This window comes from Cuculus canorus, chromosome Z (assembly GCF_017976375.1).
Source record: "Cuculus canorus isolate bCucCan1 chromosome Z, bCucCan1.pri, whole genome shotgun sequence".
NCBI lineage: Eukaryota > Metazoa > Chordata > Aves > Cuculiformes > Cuculidae > Cuculus > Cuculus canorus.
The window spans coordinates 15,081,803-15,105,272 of record NC_071441.1 but is presented as its reverse complement, the minus strand read 5'-3'; the positions used below and the strand labels follow the sequence as shown (position 1 = coordinate 15,105,272).

At 36.8% G+C, this 23,470-nt stretch overlaps 1 protein-coding gene across 7 annotated transcripts in view; it reads left to right on the top strand.

The window, feature by feature from the left end:
* The window catches only part of SMARCA2 (SWI/SNF related, matrix associated, actin dependent regulator of chromatin, subfamily a, member 2), a 113,123-nt gene that overhangs the window by 68,064 nt on the left and 21,589 nt on the right, over positions 1-23,470 (top strand). For all 7 annotated transcript variants that reach the window (XM_054054375.1, XM_054054370.1, XM_054054371.1 and 4 more), the window contains 3 exons: positions 1,149-1,376; positions 4,874-4,951; positions 9,500-9,718. In XM_054054375.1, coding sequence (XP_053910350.1) covers positions 1,149-1,376; positions 4,874-4,951; positions 9,500-9,718 — 525 coding nt within the window. The remainder of the gene's footprint in view (positions 1-1,148; positions 1,377-4,873; positions 4,952-9,499; positions 9,719-23,470) is intronic.

Sequence of the window (23,470 nt, the reverse complement as noted above, 5' to 3'; positions counted from 1 at the left end):
TGCAGGTTCTCTTCTTCTGCAGATGGAAGTGATTTATTAATTTTAATGAGCAATGTATTAAAAGGGGATGGCCATGGGGGAAGGGCTGGTAGCACTTGCTCACTGTATTTCTAGAAATACAAACTTCTGTTTCCTCTCTTTACCATTTTGCTGTGCTTCTGAGAATAATTTTAGAAACAACTTCATCTTCAAGGTTAATGCAGACTTCAAATACACATTTAGATTGTGGCAGCTGCATCATGTGTAGTGCTTGGGAAGAGAATTGTGGGAAGAAAGAGCTTACAATAGTAGCAAAAGCACGGTGCTGGACTGAAATAGACAAAGTCATTGCTGATTTTTTTTTTCTCTCTACATTAAGAAATTTTTTTGTTGTGAGGTAGCATAAAACTGATAGTGTTTTGAGATTAGGTACCCTTCTGTGTCTGAGTGTCCTGAAGCAGAAACACATAATTTATAGAAATCACTGGATTCCTCTTTTCCTCAAAGAAAATAGATAGGATTTTCAAATAATAAAGTAAATTCTTTACCTATGACCTGTGGTGTATTTCTTACTTCCACTGTTTTCAAGTGCAGTCACCTGACCAAAAAATAGTTACATTTGTCCACATTATATTGTATATATGAACTTTCAATAAGGAAGATGATATTTAAGTTGTTTTAACACAAAGCCAATTTATCATTTCAAATAATTTTTAGTTAACGTATTTAAGAATTAGCAGCAGCTATTAGTAGATAAGTTCATGTATTGTTTTTTAACTAGTAATTTTGTGGCTTCCCTTTCCTGAAGTCAAATGATATTTTACTTAAGGTTCATTCTGACTTGGAAGGCTACGAGCTTTGAACAGAAGGGACAAAGTAAATATATCAGCCCTTCTCAGTCAGTGCACGTGCTTTCAAGAAGTTTTGTGCTTACTGCATTAACACTGTACTGAGCATGTACATGTTTTCTTCTTTCTATTTTCCCTCAGTATGTGTCTGATAAAGTTTTTGAAAGAAAACAACAGGCAATGAACAGCGTGAATTGTGGTGGACTGTCTGATTCCTTCTTATTCCAGAAAGAATTCAGCATTGTAATATCCTTTAAGCAGAGAGGGATTTCTATAACACACTTAAAATATAAATCACTCACTGTGTTCTTTGCCTAATAGGACTTGCAGGCCCAAGACAGAGCTCACCGAATTGGTCAGCAGAATGAAGTTCGAGTCCTGCGACTGTGCACTGTGAACAGCGTGGAAGAGAAAATACTTGCAGCTGCAAAGTATAAGTTGAATGTAGATCAGAAAGTTATTCAGGCTGGAATGTTTGATCAGAAATCTTCAAGCCATGAAAGGAGAGCCTTTCTACAGGCTATATTAGAGCATGAAGAAGAAAATGAGGTAAAGTAGTTAGAACTAATCAGTAAGAGGATATTTCAGGAAGTACAGAGTAATTTTTCATCAGTTATGAAAATAGTCATCTCTTCAGAAATTAGAAATATTGTCATATTCTTACCCAGTCAAAGAAACTGCTTCATTTTTCCTTTTTTTTTTTTTTGTGGTCACAATATGTTATAGAGTAGTGGTTTTGATTACATCTTGGTGTAGATTTAAGTATTGTAACTTAAACCCGTTCTGCCTTTTCATAATTTTGGCAAAAAACTGTATTCAAACAAACATTTTTTTCCAAAACAGATTATGAAACAGTTCCTAAATCCAATTTATATGTTAAACTAGGTAATCTGATTTGTAGACATGCTGAGCAACCAGCATTAACCAGATTCAATCATGAAAGACCTTGCTTACTGTGCTTCTTTTGGATCATGGGTAAGAGTGAAGATCTGCTTTGATGTGCTTTGGACTTAGGGCAAGCCAACAAAATAACTGTTTTCTTTCTGGTGCTGTGTCCAGCATGGACTTAACAGTTATCACTTCCTCTTCAGGAAACAATTCACTGTTTAAAACCAGCTATCAAGTCTTTCCTTATAGTAGTGGAAAGTGAGTTTCTAGAATCACTGAACGTATGTCCTTGTGTGTTCATTGTGTTCTTCTCTGGAATTGAGACTGTGGAATGGTGAGCCCCGTCTTTTGCTTGTCACTGCAGACTCTACTGTTAATGTGAACAAAATTCAGCATTTCAATGAAAGCTGCCTTTGGGATGGAGCATACGAATAGATGAATTATACTGACAGTGCACACAAAAAAATGCCACTCGGCAATGCCTGTCTCCCACTTCAAAAATATCTTGTGTTGGTTAAAGATGCGGAGATATCAAGCCTAATTTTGCCTCTGAGTGTGCCTGGTATATATGAATATGGTACACACTGAATGAAAAGAAGATTCTGTAGTTTGTCTTTATCCAGGCATCCTTCATTATGTGGTGTCAAGTTTCTAAGACTAAGGAGTTTACTCCTTTAATAATTAAATCTTTTGTGTGAACTCTTTGTCATGTTGTGCATTTGGAAGCAGCTAGTGCATCAATAAGATAGAATTTTATATTCTTGTTCTTGTATTTTTCATAAGAAGTTAAAGAAAACAGACAATTTTATGAGTAATTGTAGGATCTGAATCCAGAAATGGGATGATGTATATGTACCGTTTTTTATTAAGTAAAACTGTAGTTCCTAAGCAGGCAACACCATCTGTGTGAGTAGATAGGTGAATTGGAAGCCAACAGCCAACAGACATTTTCAGTAAGCCTATGCATTTGTTCTAAAAATTGACACAATTTTGTTACCTTTTCAGAGCCTTAAAAAATATTTGTCTAAAAATGTTTTGTAAGTCAGCACTCTGGTTATTGTAGTTCAGGTCTATTTTGACATGCCTTGTTTCCTAGATTGCTACAAGGCAGTGTGCTTCTTGCATATTATCCAAATACACTTGGTGTGCCATCCTGAAGCAAGCACAGGTTTAACCCAGTATCACTCATTAAAGCAAGCATTGGTGTTACAGTCTGACGCCTAACAGTCAGAATGAAGCTGAAGCAAATTTCTTGGGTAACAGAGAGTATACAAAACTTTACCCAAATGCTGAAACTGCTGAGAGGGTAAGAGGAATTGAATTTGCACCATCCTGCACTGGGTGAGCCATTGCTTCTTCATTGTAACTGTACTGGAACTACAGTTTCAGCATCAAATAAGGCATTGACAAGAAAAAGTAAATGTCTCAGTTACAAGTTATTAATATCAGAACAACTCTGACCTGTATACACAGGCTAGCACATCTAGTAAAGAGGTTGTTTAATGACCACCTAGTTAAATATTCCCATGCTACGCATGCTTTAAACTTGCATATCAAAGCTTTTCACACTTGTATGTAGAGCACCATATTGTACTTTCTTAGTAGTTTCCATAAACTCGGGGTCAAAACTCCCCTTATTTTTCTTTCTTATTTCCTTTCCTTTTTGATCTGTTTCTTTTAGGCAGTACTAGATAAAGCCAAGAGGTATATTCTGTGTATTTAGAAAGAGATATTAGAACAATAGCAATGTGTGACAGGTGATCAGAAGTAACTGGTTCATGGAGGCACTTTTTGTTGGCACTGGTGTTGATAAATTTTTCTTCTGCCAGGCCTACCCAGTTGGCATTCAGGCTAACCACAGATGATGCAGACACTCTTGTTGCAGCTTCTGCTGTGAGATCTGTTATTTTTTTTCAGATCACAAGTTGCTCTGGTTGAGATGATAGGAAGCATGTGAAACTTTCGTGAAGTTTCATTGATATGACATTGATATTGACGTTTTTCACTGATAATAAAACAAAGGATCTGTACTCTTTTTTTCCTCTGTGTATGTAACAATGTAACTTTCTTATCTTGAACATTGAAGAAATGTTGACTAGAAGTGAGAACTAGCTCTCTTATCATTTTCCGAATTGCTTTTTTACATGCTAAAATTTAAATTATATGTATACTAAGGTACAGAGGTGTTCACTGGGAATTGCATTAATAGGAACTGTATTTTTTTCTGAGATGTAGAAATCTTGCCAGTGAAGGAAAAATCAGATGTGTAGATGTAGAAAAAGGCCTTTTCTGCTTATTACTGGGGGAAAAACAAAGCTACAATAATATTAGGTTTTTTGCAGTATCCCTTACTCCATTTCACTGAGTGCAAAACATGAACTTTTATTAAAAATTCTAGTTTTGCAGCATACTGTAACATAGGTTCAGTAAGCCGTATGTAGTAACCAATCTCTAGTTTTATTTTTTGATTGACCTGTTGTCAGATTTGAAATGCCATGTACTTTCAAAATAATTCAGGGAGGGAAACCAGGCATTGTGGACTCTTGATTGTGTTAAAATGGGTGTTACAACTTTTAAGGTTTAACATTTTTAGTTGAATTCTAGAGTTCTAAATTGTTTTTCCAAGAACTGTTTTTGTGAAATAATTCGTTCTGTCTGAAGTCAGAGGTTCACGTCTCTAATTTGTAACCAGAAAAAGTTCAAGAGAAAGGAATTCAGTTTCCAGTATAATGACATCTTTTTTCTTTTTCATTTAACCAGGATTTTTTCATTCTCCTTGCTTTGACAGCAAAGATCTCATATTGCAGAGTGGTGTTTCTGAGGGAGTGTTATAGAACAGCCGAACGGAAATGCATGTATTTTAACTGAAGCACTAACTCTGCTTCTGACCCAGGAAAACCGCAATCCAAAATTTCCTGGTTGTGTATTTGCTCATTTCCTCGTTCTCAGTTTACGAAGGTGGTAATAAGTCCCAGTTGTCACTCTAATTATTTCTATTTGCATTACTTTAGAATTACTGATCGCTTGAAATTATTAGTTTCATTTTGTGTATTTATGTTGTGACAGAAGGAGGGTCAGTTCAACATGGACCTGATGGGGCTATTACTTCAAGTTGCATATAGCTTGTTTCTAATACCTTTACCCGTATGTGTAACCAGGAAGAAGATGAAGTTCCTGATGATGAGACTCTCAATCAAATGATTGCTCGACGTGAGGAGGAATTTGATCTCTTTATGGTAAGGAAGATATGATCATAAATAGAATATCCTCTGTAACGTTTTTAACAAAGGTCTTAACCTTTTGGCATTTGGAAAACTATGTGAAAGAATAGGCTTTATTTACATGCATTATTTATCTGAGGAAAGAACGGTTGTCTACTTAAACACAGAGTTCCTCCCATGACAAAAAGACAGATCTTTGTGGACAATGGAGTGGAATAGTGCCTGTCTGGAAGAATAGTCTGACACGACTTAAGAAATTTACAATGCAAAATTGATAGTCATGATTTTACTTGCTAATTCTACAATATATTTGTATTTTTCAACTTTTCTTCTGACTTTTGGGTAGGATATTGGCAAGGACAACTAAAGAACTTAATAAATTAATGGACTAACTGTGCTGTTTTCTTTGTGAATTAGCTGGAGTTTGCTGATACTTTTTTTCAAGAGCCCAGTTAGGTGCATCTCTGCTGCTGTGGCTGTTGCACAGTTACCAAAGTAGAGCTAGTGACAGTGGTTCAAATATGAGCAACTGATTTCTATTAGTATTTCTGGTTTTATTAGTTTGGGTAAAACACTGATGGCATGTGTAGGCATGGCTCTTGCCTTTACTGTGTGGACAATGTGGGGATTGCTGGAGGACCTTTGAGAGTTGCTGACACAGAAACAGGAGAACACTTAAGTATTTGAAGTAAGGCACCATTCCCTCTAGTTCTAGATGGGCTACTTTGTTCTACAGGGTGGAACAAGACAGACACTGGAACGTGCACAAAAGAAAGTGTATCGGGGGTGTCTGTGGAAACAAGCATTGATAGGACCAAAGGTTTCTAATCCCTCGCCATCTTTTTCTCAAGGATTCATCTGTAAAACTTAACCGTTACACAAGTGTGCAGGGTTCGTGTGACAGGTGTTCAAGTGCACAATTTGCAGAAGCTGTATCTCCCTTTGCATGACCGTGTCTTTTGTCATTGTTGACTTGCCATTTTAGTCCTCTTGTGCTAAGTTTCATATAATGTTACTTGAGTGTAATGTGATTTACATGACAGAAACTGAGAGGTGGCCACATGATCCAAAACTCAACAGGAATAATTTTAGCCAAATTATTGGCTGAAATTACAGCTGACATTACCCTGCGTTCTTTGAAAGCAGGTTTGCTGCTGGAAAAAGCTTCTTAATACTTCACACCCAGAAGGAAAGAACTAATTTATGTATTGAAAGCAGCTGATGAATTTATGTCTGTTCGCAGGAGATTTCTACAACTTCATCTTTTTGGATTAGGATTGCAGGCTATTAACAACGATTCAGTAAAGCAGTTGAGAGACCTAGAGTGAAGGCAGTTTTAGCGCTATGTGGGCTGAATTTGTTTTTCATATTAATTTACATGGAAGCTTTTGAGGGCAAGTAAAAGAGAATGGGTAGTAGGTAATAAAAATTTGAGGATGCAAAGCTAACATGCTTTGAAAGCCAGGAATTTGAAAGTCCTTAGGGGGTAGAAACAGTGAAGTTACATATTAATGACTAAGAAATAATTTTAATTGTTAATAAAGAATTGTTCTTCATTTTTAGTGAATTGCATAATTACAAAAGAAAAATCTGAAAAACAAGTTTGGCAGTCAAGGTTTTCGTCTTTTTATCAATATTTTAGGTCTTACGTAGTCAGATAAAGAGCAAAAGATAGGTTTGTATTCTCCTTATGTAAGTGATACCTGTGCTGCCTCCCACCTCTTGAGGCTGTGCATATGTAATCAGAATTCATTGAACTTCAATATCCAAGAAAACCTATCATTTGAATTGTTCATTTAACTAGAATTAGAGGCATCAAAGCATGTATTTCACTTATAAAGTGCACAGTTCCAAAAGAAGAGACAGGAGAACATTGTTTCCTTGAGATCTGCTCTGTGTTTACCTTGCAGGTTAGAAGTATACTTCAGCATAGATCCTGAAATACAGCTCTAGAGCTAAATCCACTGTTCAGAAAGAGCATGTGTACAAGCAGACTTTGTTCCCCTGACTGTTGGAGGCTCCATATACACAATAGTAGGCCAAAGCTCCAGGTGGCTTCAAGCCTCACTTTGTCCTGCCTTTGCATTCCTTGCAAAGCACAAGGTGCTTATATATATGCTTATAAATGATACTTATGCATCACGTAGTAAAAAAGTTTAGAAAATATTCAAGGAAAAATCAGTGTCTCAATGTGATCTGTGCAATTCTTATCGTTCCGTAGTAGTGTGCTTCAACAAGCGTTACTCTTCCAGAAAAAAAATTCAAGTTAGTTTTAATGTTATATTTACTTAAATAAAGATTCCTCAAATAGAAGAACTGTCTTTCCAGCAGAGGAGTGGCCTTTCAAGGAAGGCCTTTCACTAGAATGAGTACCAGTACTCCAGTTGTGCTAATAGAGTTTATCTCCTTGAATCCAAAATAGCAATGTAGCAGCAATGGAGTGTATAAATTACTAGTTCTACACTGAATGGCTTTAGTAGGTTTTTTTCAGGATTATTTTAGTTATAATTTGGGAAATTTAAGATAACTATTCAACTTCACAGGACTCTCTGTTTTTTCTAAACTGGAAGTTTTAGTCATCGAGTCCATCAGTACTTAAGTTCTTCACTTATGTGTAAGTGTTGGTACCATAGGACGTTTTTTCATTACAGCATTTAGGCCTCATTGAGGACGGTATAAATATAATTACTTAATTGGTTACAATAAAGTAAGGTAGATCTGATTTGGAAATATATGCTTGGGAAGATATGGGAATATAGGAACGAAAGTTACCTGGACATAAAAATGGTTTGGGTAGTATCCTAAGAGAAAACATATGGCTGTGTCACTTACATCTGAGATTAACTGAGAATGTGTTTAATTTTCCTTCCCAAATGCTTTTATTTCAGAAAACCAGTATTAAAGTATCCTGCCTTAGTGCTCTTTGTCATACAGACAGAAGTATGATTATAAGGGAAAAATGAAGTTTCAGCATTAACTTTGTATGCTTAATGTTGTTATGTTGTCCCTGACTTCACTGAAGTTCTCAAATAATAAATACATACCATCCTGTTTGGGACATCTCTCAGTGCAGCTTGCTGGTTGCTAAGTTAGCTGTAAACCAAGCCACATGTCTGGCTTGAATGTGAAACATTTTTTGAAATGAATTCATATTGAATGAGATTTCACCTTTTTAAAAGGTGAAATATGGAGGTCTGTTATAAAAAAATAAAGGCTCTACGGCCCATTCATCATTGTCTGAGTTAATGAAGGATATGGAAAACCTATAAGTATTTATAGTTGTTTTTTGGACGTAGCTGGACCTACAGACTGAAGGCACACGTGTTATCTTCTGCTTTTCACTAAGTTCAGAAATCTGATAGGGCACCAGGCAAGACAGTGAAGATGACTTGTAAGATGCTGTGCTGGAGGTAGTGTTTTGGGGACACTTGTACTTTAAAACGTGCCAGGATGAGACAAGATTCAGCATATTCGACAGTGCCATCACTAAACCTCAGTTAGTAAATTTGGCTGGATTTGAGGTGCAACTATAGATGGATAATACAGCTGAATTTAGGCACATCTGTGTCTTGCCTAAGAGTGTAAAAGGCGGGTATGTCTGGCTGGCGTCTTGTATAAGTGCATCATCATGCACACAAAGGAGGGTTAAGCACATAATTGGGAATGCTTTTTACAAATGTTTGTTGGTCAAAACAGTAGCCTGTTCTGATGCTATAGCCAATTCTGGTGCCAGTCTATGTATGTTAGTTTTTCAAATGTGAAAATTAAATGCTTGGTGGCTACCTGTTTGTTTTCTCTGCTTAGGAAATGATTACTGAGTGTTTAAGGGTTGTATGAATCTTCAAAAGGCTGTATTATCTGATTTAGGCAACAAATGAGATTCACAGGACCATAGGAGCCTAGCTCAGTTTATAGTCGATAGAAAGAGGTAGATGCTTCCCCTGAAGGATTACAAAGCACCTCACCAGTAAGTCTACATTACATACATGGGAATGTATCCTGGCTATCCTATCTCTTCTCTGAGGTAATTGCTCACCACACCTGAAATTAGTTTATGTGATTATTTCAATTTCAGATTGAAATCTTCACATTACCTTCTAATATTTATAACACTTCACCGAATCTTAGCTGGTATTCTTGTGTGTTCTGATTTTTGCCTAGTACAGCGGTAAGATCGGGAAAAATTCAGTGGTTTAAGCACGCTGGTTTTCTGGCACTGTGTAGGCAAGCATTTCTCTAAATTTCTTAATTCTGTCTCTTGATTCGTATTTTCTAGTACCGGCTTTTAAATTTTCTTCTTCTGATATTCACATTCACAGAACTAGTGTGTTTTCAATTGTTGGTTTGAATTATATAATAATAGCACTGTATCAGGATGTTGTCAAGGAATGATTAGTATTTGCAGATCACATTTACTAATACAGAGAAACCGTAAAACATATAGAAATACCTGTGAAAGACTTGGTTTAAAGGTTTGAGTATAATTAGATAGCCAGGATTTTCTATGGTTCACTTAATATTTGCCCTTAAAAGTGTTTTATCCTTTCCCAACTGCCATTGCAGCGTATGGACATGGACCGCCGCAGGGAAGATGCCAGAAATCCAAAGCGTAAGCCTCGCCTGATGGAAGAGGATGAATTACCATCCTGGATTATTAAGGATGATGCTGAAGTTGAACGGCTTACATGTGAAGAAGAAGAAGAGAAAATATTTGGTAGAGGATCCCGTCAACGCAGGGATGTGGACTACAGCGATGCTCTTACAGAGAAACAGTGGCTGAGGGTAAGTTGTCCTTTCTTTTTGTTCATTTGGTTGGTTTTCTTACAGTTGGAATTTATTCATTTTTGCTGCATTTTTTTCTTTTTTTGAAGAGTGCAATGTTGCACCAGGGAAACCGCAATGTAGTACTTAGAAGACTTAAATGTTCTTATCATCCAGCTTTTGCTGCTGTGTTGAAGGCATAAGTAGGTTTTAAGCTGCACTCCTGAAACTTAATGCTGAATCAGGACTACAATAGCTTTCTATTGCAACTATTTGTTGTCATGGATTGTGACATATTCCTTGCATCTTCAAGCACTTTCATATGTGCTGTAGTTAAGATGTATGAAGAACTCTTCTATGATGGAGAAAACCAGGAATCAGTGTATATTACAGCTTTCTGCGCTGCAGGAGCTTAACTTTATTTTTTTTCAATACCTGAATTTAAGCCTTTTAAGAATTTGTTAACTTTCACACAAGTCTTCTTTCTTTCATATTGTTTCATTTCCAAATCTTGAGCATCTCTTAGCTGCACTGAGATCAAAACCCTTGGTAAATTATATAAGAATTTAAGTTTAGGCCGAAAGTCTAAACTTTACTCACACCAAATATATGATCCTGTTATACTTCAGGATTCGTGCTGTTCCTCTGTGAAATACATATCTAATGAATATCAATGCATGTACCTTTCCAGAGTGGTAGTAACAAGGCTGATAAGGAGGTGAGGACTGATTATTGGAAAGTCTTTTGAATATGAGGAATTTTGATAATGTTACATTTTCCAAAATGTATAGCTAAAGTATTGCAAGACTAGTCTACATGGTTTGACAAGAGTAGGTTTTGCTGTAGAGTAATTATGGACTTTATGCCAAAATGAATATGCAGTGTAGGTTTCCTGTATTATTTGCTAAATACAGGTAGAAATCTTAACCTACTACAGATACAAACGTGTTTGTGAGAGTGCATTGTGCAATACAGTGCTGAGAGCTAATGCAATTTCTGCTTCTAGATGTAAAGCCTAGGGCAGCAAAGGTTTCAGTTATACATCAGCTATAAATCTAAGCCAGTTTATGAAACTACAGGAGTTTAATAGTTGGCGTTTTCAATTCAATGGAGAAGAAAGACCGAGAAACAAACTCCTGTGTGGGTGCTGGAACATTTACACTTTCCTACAGTGGAGGTCGTTCCAGTATAGTGTATATCTACTCAAGGTCATTTTAAGCTCATTATTTTTAACAATGGAATACTTTAGCTAGGGCAACATAAAAGTTAGCTTTGGCTTGCGTGATTTGTGTCTTGAGTAGGCTCTGATATCTGTGTTTAAGCACTTTACTGTTAAAAATGTCAGCCCTAAACTCCGGCCTTCCATTTACCCTGTCTTCCTACTCGGGGCAGATTTAACCAGTCCTGTGTCATTTATAATAGATTTTCATCTGATCTGTTCTTCAAGGCGCTCTCTAGCAGTGAATTTACAAGTCCACAAAGGAATGTATTTAACTGTTTGGCTTTCCTTTATATTTTATCTGAATTTTCTTGGTGGATTTTAAACAAATTACTTCTTGTACTAATCAGTCTGCTCATGCAGAAAAAGCTGCTACCTTTCTCTTTTTTATATTTCTTCATGTCATGGGAGAGTTGCTTCCCATTAACAACCACTGCTCGGTATTTTCCCATAGTTCTTATTTTCTAGATATCTTAATTGTTTCCAGTGATTTCCCCCTAGCTGTTCTACATGTGACTGATGTATTTCTGCAAGTTTGGTCAAAAGCTAGACAGCAAAATTCAGTGCAGCCTGATTTGAACAAGGAGGAGGAGTTCTTCTGCTTAATTTCCAGGATACTTAAACTTCACGATCCATTATTTTATTTTCTTAACAGTAAAGTTATTGACTCATGTTAAAACTTTGATACAGTATAAGCCCTTAATCCTTTTCTGTGGATCTACTTCCTGGCTAGCTTTTCAAAATCATGTTTTTTATAATTGATCATTCCTTACTAGTAAGAGGATTTAGCATGTGCCCTTATTGAATGATGTCCAAGTTTTCTTCACCAGAATTATTCTGAATTTTAAGCCAGTCCTCTGGTGAACTTCTGATCAGCTTGTTCTTTGAGATTTTAGTAGGCATACTTTCTATTCTGTCTTCATAAACACAGTGAAAACACTGAAAAGCAGCGGGCTGTTTGATACAGAACAAATAAAGACTGTTCTGGAAACAATTTCTTACTGGTTCTCTATTTACTTGAAAGTAATTTATCCTTGTTTAGCTGTGAAGCCAGGTCAGAAACCTGGTGGTAGGTATACTACCCCTTTTTCAACATAGCTTTTTGTTCTGTTGAGAAAAATTAGTCTTCCTCTTCCTCCGTATTGAATTGTTAAAAGTGTTCTCAGATTAGCTAAATTAAACCCAAGTAAGATTTCTTCATAGTATATTGCATTTGCTACTGTGACTCAATGTATGCTTATTTTAACTGCTACTTTCAGGTGAACTTGAGAGTGTGTTGGAATAAATTCAAGTGTAGGAACTGTTAATACTTTCTAAACTCTTTACATCAAGATTTCTGACTTTTTTAATGTATTATTTTCCATATATGTGTGTATGTTTTTTGTCACACCCACTGGCCTCCTGTCAACCATCATTTTTATATTATCTTTGAGAATTTAAGTGTTTGTCTTTTCCTATAGTAACATCTCTGGAAGACTGTCGAAAAAGCGATAATAATCTTGTACACTATCTTCATGAAAATCTTTAAGTATATAAACATATTAAATGGTGGTTCATAGTTTACAGGCATTTGTATTTTGTGGCTGTGTCACTGTAAATTGTAAGGTAACAGAATTGTGCATATTGCCTGAAAACTTTGAATGAATGAGTTACCTTTAGACTAGAGTGACATGATACAGAACATGGGTAAAAGAGTGTCTGAGGATTTAAAGGTAACTGTAGACGTTTGTATTTTTATTGCAGTGTTATAGAAGAGTAAGAGTTATCTACCCGCAGCAAGGGGTGCCCCTCTTTTTTTCTCTCTTGCTGTGGCTGCTGTTACACCTTTTATAGCTACCTTCTCATGGGATTTTTCTGGAATAACACTTCGCCTTCCTGACTAATAATTTGGTTCTATAAAATCAATATTCAGTCCTCAGCTATCTCTTTTTCTTATGCATCCTGGGGAGGATCTCTTCTCTTCTGGGGAATTTTACCTCAGTCAGCAGCCACAGTTCAGACTGTGGAGATCATCAGCTACCTGCTCCTTTTCAGTTAGATTCTGACCTCTCTGCTGATACGTCCAATAATGAAGAGTCCAGTTAAGGTCATGGCAGATCCCCACAGGATCAGCATATGCCTCAAGGTCTGTTTGCTAGCCAGATGTCAGCTCCCTCCTTGATAAGAGGTCAGGTACCTGAGTTTGGAAGGAGGAAGCAAAATAATTACAGAACATACACAGTGTTTAGCGAGATTGTGCTGCTGTGTTGAACCTGTAATTCAGTACGAGTCTCCCAGGGAAGCTGTAAGACGCAAACAGGCTTCAGCACTAGCTGTCGCTGCAGTTTGCTGTTCTGTAACTGTTGGCATGACAACCATATTTCCTAAGGAAATTAAAAAAACACAAACCAGGAAGGGAGAGTTTGCTTCCTGATCCTACGACACATTTATATTCTGGAAGTATTAGGTTGGTGCAAAAATAATTGCCGTTTTTGTCATTGTAAACTGTGATGTTTATTTCAGATTAAACTTTCATTTAACTGTGTTCTCATATACCATTTTAAACCATGAAATTTGCTTTGCCTATTTATGCTAATGATTTTGTTTTCACTGTTTATTCTTTTTTATATTATGCTGTCAAATTAAAGATGAAAAAAATGCAAATTTGAGTAATATTGTTACATAAGTTCAAAAGGGAACAGAAAGAGAAGGAAACTGCTAGTAGGATCAACCAAGCATTTGGCCAGGGGACCATCAACAAACATGCAGCTTGACATTGGCTCCAAAAATTTTGTAATGGAAATGAGAGGCTTGAAGATAAGAGTTGCAGATGTCATTCTGCAGTAGTCGACTACCACCTGAGAGCCACTACTGAAGCAGTCCCTTGCAAAACAACTGGAGGGACTGCAGAAGAACTAAAAGTTTATCATACAACAGTTGTTCAACATTGACAATTGGAAAATCAGAAAAAGCTCAACAAATGGGTGCCACACAAGCTGAATGAAAAAGAAAATTAAAAAAAATCAGTGTTATGAAATCTGTTCTGCATTTGTTTTATGCAGCAAAAATTATCCATTTCTTTATTACATTGTGACATGTGACAGAAAGTGAATTCTCTGTCACAGCCAGCATTGTTCCTTGCTGTGACTGTACTGAGGTGAAGCACAAAAATGCTTCCTCAAACCCATGCTGCTCATGATCAGAAAATGATCATGGTGACTGTTTGGTGGAATCATACACTACAACTTCTTGAATCCTGGTGAAACTATCACAGCAGAGTATTGCCAGGATATTGACAAAATGCAACAAGAACTGCAACATTTATGTCCAACACTGGTCAGTCTGAAAGAACCAGTTGTTCCCCATGACAACACCTGACCACGTGTTGCAAATTACTCTATTGAGGCTGCATGAAATGGGCTACTGAACTCTATCTCCACCCAGCTTACTCACCAGACCTCTCTCCTGATGAATTACAAGAGGTTTTCCACAGTCAAGCAGCAGCAGTTGCTGCTGAAAGTGTTGCAGTATTCGTCAGGTCCAGAACTAGAAAGTCTGTGCTATCGGAATAGACTCATTTCCTTGTTGGCAAAAATGCATAAATTCTAATGGTTCTTATTTTCATTACTGAATTTTATTCTAAGCTGAGATGTACTGTTTTGAAATTGATGGTTAATAATGGCAATTATTTTTGCACCGACCTACTATTTCATTCTCTAGCAGATTCTATCTACCACTTCTAACTGGACTGCAAAATACTTCACTGGCTCTCATGGCAGATTATTTTCTATAAGGATCATCTACTGAGGACTTCATTGATTAGGGCAGGCTTCAAGAATCAGAGGATTTGTTTGAGTAGTTACAAGACTCTTAAGAGAGTTCCACCTAGATTCAGCTTCTTATTCAATTTAATTGCTGGCTGGGTGACATGGATAATGTTTTAATCCCTGGTTGTGCAGTTAATTTGAAATAGCTTTGCATGTTGGCCATATTTGAGTCCAAAATGAGCAGTGTCTCATTTACCTGAGCAGTGTCTCATGTACCTCATGCAGACATACAAAAGTCAACTATTGCGGACTACTTGTTTTGCTGATGTAAAAATTGTAAGTGAAGTTTAAGCATTTTGGCTATAATTAGTCAATCTTACTTAAAGAAAAGCCATGCTGTCCTTCATACATAAAGAATATCTGGTGAATACTGTTTTAACATAATTGTAACATAAACTTTATTTGTTTTGGGTTTTTTTTTATATTTACTAACTAAGGTAAATGTGTTGTATAATAAATCAGACTACCCAGCAGGAAAATATTGGGCAAGTTTTCAACTGTTTTCTCATCAGCTGTAATTTTATATAACTTTTTGATTTTACTGTTTGTTTTTCTCAATTGTAATAGAGGCTTTTAATATAATGTGTATTGGAGGCTGAGATTCTGCAAAGGAGGAGAAAAGGAATAACCTTTTACCCAGTGCATAGTTTATCTGCATAGTTAGGTACATGATGCCACTCCATTCCTGTTTTTCTCTCTTTCATACTCTTCTATACCAATTCTGGTTACAATTGCAAAGTTTCCTGACTTGCTGCTAAACCCACCTAATGGTCAAGTAAGTAACTGTTTGCCTATGGCATTTGAAGAAAAGTGCATCCTGCTCCAAACTCTGCTCTGTGGTATTGAATTGCAGATCCAATTTAATTTGTGAAACTGTAGGGGAAAACAAGTGATGTTTGAAAAACTTTTATCAGGCTTACAAAGTTCACTGTCCCAGGGTATTGTCTGTTTTGTCACCAATCATCATCAGGATGCCCCAGGTACTATTTTTCAGTAAGCAGCGTGAGGCTGCTAAGTGGAAACAGATTTATTGAAGGATTAGGAAGTTGGACATGACTTTTAAGGCCTCATAGAGCCAAGTAATTTTTATCTTCCGGGTATCACTATCTGTCTTGCATGCCATTTTCAGGAAATTCAGTTCAGAATCTATTTAAGAAAAAGGAAGAAATGGCCAGTTGTAAGTTGTAGTGAAATTAAAAAACAGTGAAGCAGTTTAGATGAAGGGGGCTTTTCTTGGCTTTTGATCTATGAAAGGCAATTTAAATCCATCTAGCTGTGGCTCTCTGTATTGTTAAGATGGGTTTGTCAGTTTATAAACAAAATAACCGGATTCACATTCTGTGTCTTTATCAGAATCTGGAGGCAGGGTTGAGAGTGTTTATTTTGGAAACATAGAAGTACTTTGAGATGATGCTTCAACATTTGAAATATAATCTCAGTAAGAGAATTTTGTGTTCCCAAAATGGTTTTTGTGTGAGAAAGAGCTCATTGGGAGATTTGAACAGCTGTTTCAGAGGGATTTCTTATCAGTAAAACGTCTTGTCATATTTGCACAGGATTCTTTTTTTTTCAGTCTGTGATTTTGTCCATGTGATGCTATATGTAAAATACGTTAACAAGTATTAACACAGTTTTAATTGGAATTGTATTTACATTCACCTCTAGAAAGAAATAGAATAATAGTCCTGGGCAGGGACACCTCCCACTAGATCAGGCTGCCCAAGGCCCCACCCAGCCTGGCCTTAGACACCTCCAGGGTTGGCACATCCACAACTTCCCTGGGCAGCCTGCGCCAGTGGCTCGCCACCCTCGTTGTGAAGAATTTCTTCGTTATGTCTAATCTATATCTGTACCTCTCCAATTTATAGCCATTCTGTGTAGTCCTATCACTACATGGCTTTGTATAAAAGTCCCTCTCCAGCTTTCTTGTAGGCCCCCTTCAGGTACTGGAAGGTTGCTATAAGGTCTCCCTGGAGCCTTCTCTTGTCCAAGCTGAACAACCACAACTCTCACCCTGTCATCGTATGGGAGGTGCTCCAGCCCTCTGATCATCCTTGTAGCCCCTCCTCTGGACCTGTTCCAACAACTCCATATCCTTCTTACATTGAAGATTCCAAAACAGGACAAAATACTCCAGGTGGGGTCTCACAAGAGTGAAGTAGAGGGGGAGAATCACCTCCATCGAAGTGCTGGCCACACTTCTTTTCATGCGGCCCAGGATATGATTGGCCGCCTGGGCTGTGAGCACGCACTGCAGGCTCATGTCAACCTTCTGATCAATCAGCACCCCCAAGTCCTTCTCTGCAGGACTGTTCTCAATCACATCATCCCCTATACTGTATTGAATCTGCAGATTGTCCCGATCCAGGTGTAGGACCTTGCACTTGGCCTTGTTGAACCTGGTGAACTTCACACAGGCCCATTTCTCCAGCTTGTCCAGGTTCCTCTGGATGACGTCCTGTCCGTCTGTTGTGGCAACTGCACCACTCAGCTTGGTGTCATCTGCAAACTTGCTCAGGGTGCAATCATTCTTGCTGTCTATATCATTGATGGAGGTATTAATTAGCACTGGTCACTGTGTAGATCCCTGAGGGACACCACTTGTCACCGGTCTCCGTCTGGACATCAAGCTGTTGACCGCTACTCTCTGAATAGGACGATCCAACCAATTTCTTATCCACCAAACAGTCCACCCATCAAACTGTTATCTCTGCAATTTAGAGAGAAGGATGTTGTGGGGGACTGTGTCAAAGGCTTTACAGAAGTCAGTATAGGTTCCATCCATTGGTTTTCCAATGTCCACTGATGTGGTTACCCCAAAATGGGAGGGGTAAATCATACTTTCTTTTGAAAACTGTGGAATACAATTAGAGATAATTCTTCGGTCTTCTAAGAGCATGGCTGAGTAGGTATAGACCACAAAGTAGTGATGTTTTTTGGTGGTTCCGCATTCAGTGTTTTAATACAGTGAGTGTGTATTTTCTCAGTGCTATAATTAATTAAGAAAAAGGTCTTTATAGCTAGCATGATACAGCTGTGCCTTTTTATCACCAAGTGTCTTCCCCTTATGAAGCACTTTACTTGCGCGCCCTGAGTAGGCTGTGGGTCCTGGTATCATAGGTAGTTATTGTGTTGTCCTGCCTTTCTGTCCCTAGAGTTTATGAAAAGCTCATAGGTGCAAAATCAGTTAAGTGGTTGCACTTAAAATCATTGTTTACCTTTTGGGAAGGGAGGAATGAAACTAATTATTAATATTTATTTTTTAACCAGAATTTACTTTTGAATGGAAGAAAATATATGCCCTTGACAATGTAGTTTGCCTTAACTTGGAGCAAGTTTGTCTGTGTTGGTCCTCTCTGAGCTTTACTTATTAATTTTCACATTATAGATTAAGCTTAAGCATTAAGATGGTTTACATTAAGAGTAAATATTAAGATATTTTATCTAAAATACTTTTCTCATACCTGAAAGAAAGCATTGATGATATAAGCTCTGATCCTGTAAATATTTTAAATAGAAACTTCTTTTTTTAATGTTGTTTTTTGTTGCTTTGGTTGGGACTATTTCTCTTTGGTAAGTATATTCTTGCATGTTTCTGTTAGATCTTTTTGGCATCAGCCTTTAAATTGAAGTGTGAAGAGAAACTATAATTTGCATTATTGTTTTCCTTTAATATTTTAATGAAAATAGGCACCTAGAGTTTCTGTGCAAATAATTAGCAGCTGTTAATAGTTTTCAAATGCAAAACAGAAAACAATCTATCTTCTTTCACTTCTCAAAAAGAAGCAAGTATCAGCCATGTGAAGATGAACTGACTGATGAACTTGTGACTGAAGGACTCAGTTTAGTTGTTTTGTCCAAGGTCAATGTATCTGAGACCATTTATTACAAGTTCATGTGTTTTTGCAATAATTGTATTTTTCTTGCATTTTTAAAAAGAACAGTACTTTTGTTTATGTTAAAATGCTGGATTGAAGATTTTGGAGTATTCTTTACGGAAAGGAAAATGAGTGAGCAGTGAAAGCAAGGAAAAACTGGATGTGCTTGCGAGTTCTTTGCCTTTGGCACATTTTAATCCATACTCTGTTTTAGCTTAGTCCCAGCAAAACTCATCTGGTAAACCTGTTGTGCAGTACTATCCAGGAAGGAGCAGCAATTCAGTTTCAAAAGCTCCTCTTTAATCCTTATAATTATCTTCAGGTATTTAGTCATTACACTGTTGATAGGAGTGGTAGCTATCTTATGCGTTTTCATTTAATTGTCAATTATTATGGCCACCTTCACAATCTGTCTGTAGTGTGCTCAACCTCTATGCTGTAGCATAGCAAGAGACTTACAACGTAAGTGAACTTACTCCAAAGAGCCAAGAAATAATTCCAAGGTGTGCAAATTAGAAACAGTCCTAGACAGCATTAGTTCCATTCTTGAAACTAAGCAGGAGAACTGGATTTTGAAGAGGTGTTTTGGAGAAGGTGAACTTCAGGTTGGAAAGTTGAAGTCTTTGTCAGTTATCAGGTATTTTACATTATCAAAAATTAAAATAAAGAGCGGCAAGATTTCAGATAGAGCAAGACAGGAATGAAAAGGGAATTTATCTTGAAAAAGCAGTATAGGACTTGAAGAATTAGGCTGAGGAGAGAAATTAGTAGGGGCAGGTAGATGACAGTTCATTGCTTTTAATGTTTATTATAAGCCTTCTGTAGGGTGTTTTTTTTTCTTTCTTCTCTTCCAAATTGGTAAGTGGGAACTTCATTTTGCAAAGCAGTCATCTGTTGTTCACTACTGCATTATTGACATGTTTTTCGTTTCAAGTGCTTAAGAGCCCTTAAGCTTAGGCACTGTTGGCCACTAGTCAGTACTGTGCCTAGGTAAGTTATTTGTTGTTCCTGGAAAAACTCATTCTTTTGGAAATCTTGCCCAGTTGGGCTAGTACTTGTGTTCAGGGAGTTGGGAAACTGACTTTTTCTGTTCATCTATGGTTTATGTGCTTTCTATGGAAATACGGAGTTTAATTAGCACGTTGGCAAATCACTTCACATGGTAATATTATTCACTAGAGATCTAACATAGCAAGTTAGAGAGACACAGGGCGTTGATGTCTGAAGGGAAGGGGGAAAGCTATCTTAATGTTCATTTCATTAAGGTAAAATCAGAGGTGAGCAGGATGTGGGCGCAGGATGAGATCTCGTGTTCTGTGTCCACTTCCCGTTTAATCTGAACATATTTTCAGCATGACCAAGTAGTCTTATTATGTGGTTCCATACCACTTTCAGTTTGTGTGTATAGTTTCTTTGACTATAAGTAGTAGCAGTAGCTTTCACTATGCCTTAACTTTCTCATGTTATAGTTACCTCCAATCAAAGGAAACATAACTGTCTTACAATGTTGTGTCATCTAAATACTAGAGATAGGCCCTAGACACCAAAACTGATTTTATGCTGAGCACCTCCATTGATTCACTGTGTGACCACACTTGAGTTATCTAATTCTTGTAAAATGAATTTAAAACTAATAGAAGACTAACACAATTGTTGACTTGCAGAAGCTGTAGCTCTTAGTGCTTATTTGAGTCCATAATTCTCAACTGCAAGGGTGTTCGGTGCTCCTGCTGTGTCATGCTCTCAAAAAGAATACATCCATAATGTCCTGCTCTTCAAATGGACAAACAAAACCATTTCCATTTGATCTTTATTTCTTTTTCTGTGGTGCTGGTATAGTTGTATCCATGTTCACTAAGAATACACACCTCAAAACAGCTGTGTTCCTTTATGAAGAGGAAAATGTAATTGCAAGCAGCAATAGGAAGCCCAGTTGTCTCAGGAGTAACTTCTACTTGCTTTGAAAAATTCGCCTTTAGGTGGGTGTGGGGAGTGCTTATTTTTGGAGGAAGGCAGTTTGCTTTCTGTAATCCATGATCAGTATACTCTTTCTTAAAACTAAGTCTTTACCAAGAAAATTGTTTTATGTGCATGAATCAGGATCCAGCAATAAGATTCAGAAAAGCAGAAAGATTTTGTCAGTACTGGACTTAACATTGGCACACTCCTACTGGCATCTCTGCCTTTCATGAGGTGCCTAACTCTTCGCAATATTTGGCATTAATTTTTCACAGCTTTCTTTCAAAAAAATGAAGTCTCCAAACTTTATTGTGTTGCTTGTCTAAGGGAGGGAAAGTGTTAAATTTTTATTTGTATACTATTTTCCTTGACTCCCGTACTGTTTACCTCACTAATCCAGAGGCAATTAACCGTGGGAGATGTCTGTACTATTTTGCACAGCCCAGCATGTGTCAGGAACTGGGGACTTGCATCCTTACTGTACTGGTAAAGGTTTAGAAGGGCATTTTATTTGGTGTGGCACTTCAGCCCTAGAATAGTAAGGTATTCTAACTAAGATCTCAGTCAGATGAATTAGTTTAATAAATATTTTATTGCTGCCGCACACATACATGGATCATATGTGTAGAGGTATGCACATTATTATCTCTGATGATGATAGATTTCTGTGATACAGTTTTAAGCCATCTTTTGAGGCAGCATAAATTACTTATGTTTAGTTTTAAATATTACTGTTTATGTACAAAATATGAATTTGCCACTTGAGAATTAATGCTAGGAGTCACAATAACATTTTTGGACTGCTGGTACTGTCACACTCGTTTTCAAGTGATACCACTGAAGTCTTACGGAAAACTGTCCAAGTTCACGTTCGTGCATATAAATTTTGAAAGCTGAGTATACTAATTGATTGATACATTAATTATGAAGTAGACAATTTATATTTGTTTGCAGATCTGTAGTGTGCTAAGTGTTAATTTGATATCTGCTAGTCACTGGTTTTAAGAGTGCATGAGTGTTTGTTAGTTTACTTGGATTTTGTTTTTATTTTTTGTCTACTACATTGCTATATGCGGAATTAAAAAAACTTACTTTTATATTTTCTCTTTGTCTAAATTTTTTTTTTCAAAAATACCTAGTGCAAGCAAGACTTTTAAAATGAGATTTTAGTAAACTGTGTTATGACAGCAACTTTTATTTTTTTGGTGGTAGGAAATTTGTGAGGCAAGCAAAAGTATAAACATATTTTAGTTAAATGAATACCTAGTTTTCTGAAGGACAGCAAAATGCTACCAAAGTTGACAAAATGATAACTTGTCTTGGTTTGGGTTTTTTATTTCTAGTAATTTAGAATAGATTTTTAAAATAAGTTTCAATAACCAAAACTTGATCTATTCATTGCAGAGCGATAGGAATGCATTTTTTGTAATAAAGGCATCTTTTAAATGCATGCAACCTATTTCAGTTTTAAAATCGCATAATAAATTATCTAATTGTGCTATTATAATTAAAATGCTACAAGAATCAGTAGCTGCCCAGCTGAAAATCTACTTTGAATGCTTAGAATAATACAGGAAGAAATATGATAAGTAGTTGTCAATATTAAAGCAGGCTGAAGGAGGAAGGCTTCAGGCCTTGTGGTAGGTAGAATGAAACAGCAGATTTGAGTATCCACAATCCTTTCAGTATTAAATTTTCAGTAAAATAAAATTACTTGTATATGAAAACATAGCCTTTCCCCAGCTCTCTTTTTTTTTCCTGATCAGCTGATGAAGAGACTAGCAGCTCGCTGCTTTGCTGGCTTGTTAATTTTATCCCCACTAACTGTGATTTCCGATAGCCGGCCTGCTGATAGTGGTAAGGTAAATATCCTTTTTCATTGCCGTCTTGAAGATTCAGTAGAACTACATCACAGGCATGTGTAGGTGTGTAACACATCAAAAGTCGGTGTTCTCAGTGTTTCAGTGTACAACTGGGTGCTTAAGGAGAGCAGTGACATTAACTGTTGACAGCCTTGCATGCTGTATTTATTGCTAGCTTTTCTAGCTTCCAAGAAATGCAGAGAAATTTCCTTTTCTTAATTTTCGTTTGCTGCAGTGGTTTATAGTAGGTGTCCTGCTTTAGCCAAATGAATATTAATGAATGTGTGCAGATTATTTTTTTTCCTTCTTTTTTCTTCCTGACTTACCAGATCTCAAGCCTCCTTCATAGTGGATATCTGAATGCTGTGGAAGCATGATGTAAATTGTCTTTTGATTATTAAGGCCTAGTTTCACGCTGTCCCTCAAGATTCTGCATTTGTGCTTGTTCTGTGGATTTGCACATCGGAGGATGCCTAGGAAACAGATTTTAAAATCCCACTGGTGTTTTTAACATGCCAGTATTTTTTGTGTTGTGCATGAGGTTTTGTTCACAAAACGTTTTTGAAGAGACATTGTACACAATTGAGAAAAATTATGTCTGGGCTATAATTACTTTTTTTATATTGATTGTTATGCTCACATGATCATAAATATTAGCCATGTTTGGTGCTGTGGAGAAATGAAGGTAATTGCCTTATGATTAGAGCTCTTTCAGCTACCAGAAAGGTTTGATTAGCATTTGCATGTACTTAAGGCAATATTGGGAGGCAGAAGGGACAAATATCAACATCAGTTATTTTCTGAGAAAGCATTAATCAAAGAGCATAGTTTTAGGATTTTTTTGTAATTTTTTTTTTTTAATTTTTCATTTCTGTTCTCTTATGATCCATTATTTTTTTATTTCTTTTCTTTTGTTGGCTTTCCGGGATCAAGAAAAGTTCAGCTTCTTGCTTTATCACATGGATCTGATAGTGTGTATACATGTTCCCTTTATTTCTAGTTGAGTTTTTTGTAGCTATTTTTATACTCCTACATAGTGCTGCGGGGTC